The sequence below is a fragment of the Austrofundulus limnaeus genome, unplaced genomic scaffold, assembly GCF_001266775.1.
Source record: "Austrofundulus limnaeus strain Quisiro unplaced genomic scaffold, Austrofundulus_limnaeus-1.0 Scaffold621, whole genome shotgun sequence".
Taxonomy (NCBI): domain Eukaryota; kingdom Metazoa; phylum Chordata; class Actinopteri; order Cyprinodontiformes; family Rivulidae; genus Austrofundulus; species Austrofundulus limnaeus.
In genome coordinates, this window is record NW_013953023.1 from 41,597 (window position 1) to 43,593 (window position 1,997).

General features: G+C 42.8%; 1 protein-coding gene across 1 annotated transcript in view; it reads left to right on the forward strand.

Moving 5' to 3' along the window:
- LOC106531335 (apoptosis-stimulating of p53 protein 2) overlaps positions 1-1,669 on the forward strand; it is a gene marked incomplete at its 5' end in the record, with an annotated part of 17,184 nt that extends 15,515 nt beyond the window's left edge. Inside the window, 1 exon segment of the mRNA XM_014027175.1 lies at positions 1,124-1,669. Within this exon segment, the coding sequence (XP_013882629.1) occupies positions 1,124-1,165 (42 nt within the window).
- Positions 1,670-1,997: the final 328 nt, after the last annotated feature.

A 1,997-nucleotide genomic window follows, 5' to 3' on the forward strand; every position in this document is an offset into this window, starting at 1 on the left:
CACGACACACAATGCCTTATCTGCTGCAGCGGAGGTCCAAACCCTTACTGTTATGCTGAAAAAAGAAGTAATGCAGAAACAATTTGTGGCAGAATGCTTTCACCCCATCTTTCAGCTTATGTGTCTGCGTCGCACATTGTTTGGTGTCTAATGGGCGACACTGAATTCTGAAATGCTACAAACCCTTTCTGACATCAATACGTGCTTTGTGTGTATTCTGCAAATGTATTTAAAACTATCCAAACATTCTATTAAAAACAAAATGAATAGCTTACTGTGACTGCAACTAAAATGGTTTGATGTTTAAAATACAAAGGAAACTAACAAATTTAGATAATCAAACTGTCTTGTCCCCGAGGAAGACCCAGGACACGCTGGAGGGACTATGTCTCTCGGCTGGCCTGGGAACGCCTTGGAGTTCCCCCGGAGGAGCTGGAAGAAGTGGCTGAGGAGAGGGAGGTCTGGGCCTCCCTTCTGAAGCTGCTGCCAGGAAAGCTTCTGAAGCTGCTGCCCCCGCGACCCGACCCCGGATAGGCGGAAGAAAATGGATGGCTGGATGGATGAAAAAAATAGTTGAAACTGAAAAGACAAGATGTTTAAAACTTTTCCAGTTTCTAATATATTATTTTTAGTTTCTCCATAAAATAGCAGCAGTAAAAGTTCATACTCACTAACAGACAGACACAACTCAGTTACACACAGAACATCCAATCGTATGGATGTAAAATCAACTGGGGTAGCCAATCAGGTTCCAGGTGTCCACCTTCTGATCCACCCTTCCTCATATTGATGTTTGTTTGTGTTACAAGACAAACTGATGAATCACTGAAATGATTTGAATGAAATGCTCAGAATGTAATCCTGGATGTTCATCTGATACCTATAAACTTTTTGAGTCAAAAACAAAGACAAAGCGGCTCAGCTAAAGTTTGGTGTGGTAGTAGCTGAGAGTCATTCTGAACACACACTTACTGTATCATAAAGACTGTGCATAACGTCGTTAAGAAAGTTTGACCAGTTTCAGCTGTTTTCATGGTTAAAGCCTCTTTGATTCTGTCAGTCAGCACTTTGTGTCAGAACGTTCCAGCTGTCCTGATGAGAACCTCTCTGCTTTCACCTCCAGCTGTACCCGAGGATCAAACCACGGCAGAGGAGCCTGGCCTGACGGGACGAGCTGCAGCTTCGTTACAACATGGACGCACTCAGCAGTGTTTCCAGCCTCAGCACAAAGAATGTCTGACAGAACTGCCAGAGTGCAGAGATGGAAGAAATCATTCACAGGTTTTCTTTTCAACAGAACCAGCAGGTTTTTAATATTTACTGARCATTTAATGTCTCTTCTAACAGAACCTTTCTGGGCTCAAAACAACAGAATGTAAAAACGTCTGCTCTTCTTACTGCTGTTTCCTGTATTCGCTTTTGTTTGTGTTTTGTTAAATGTTAGTGGAACACACATGGGTACCAGCTGACTCACGACCCAGAAAGTAAAGAGCTGGATGGATCTCAGCGACAGGTGATTGATTTAAAACAAAAGGCATCACTGCATCCAGCCATGCTCCAAAGGAACTGAACTGGAGTTAAAGAAAGAGTTCATATACAGGGGTTAGACAATGAAAGTGAAACAGCTATCATGTTAGTGTGGGAGGTTTCATGGTTAAACTGGACCAGCCTGGTGGTCAGTCTTCATTAATTGCACATTGCACCAGTAAGAGCAGAATGTGAAGGTTCAATTACAATTTTTTGGTGCACGTCTTGCTGGAGCATTTGTGACCAAGACAGCAAGCCTTTGTGATGTATCAAGAGCCACAGTATCCAGGGTAATGTCAGCATACCACCAAGAAGGACCAACCACATCCAACAGGATTAACTGTGGACGCAAGAGGAAGCTGTCTGAAAGGATGTTCTGGTCTAAAACCAGCTGTTTCATTGTCTAACCCCTGTATGTTGTAATGGGTGCTGTAGAAAGGCTATGAACAGTTGAGTTCAATAAATTGTTT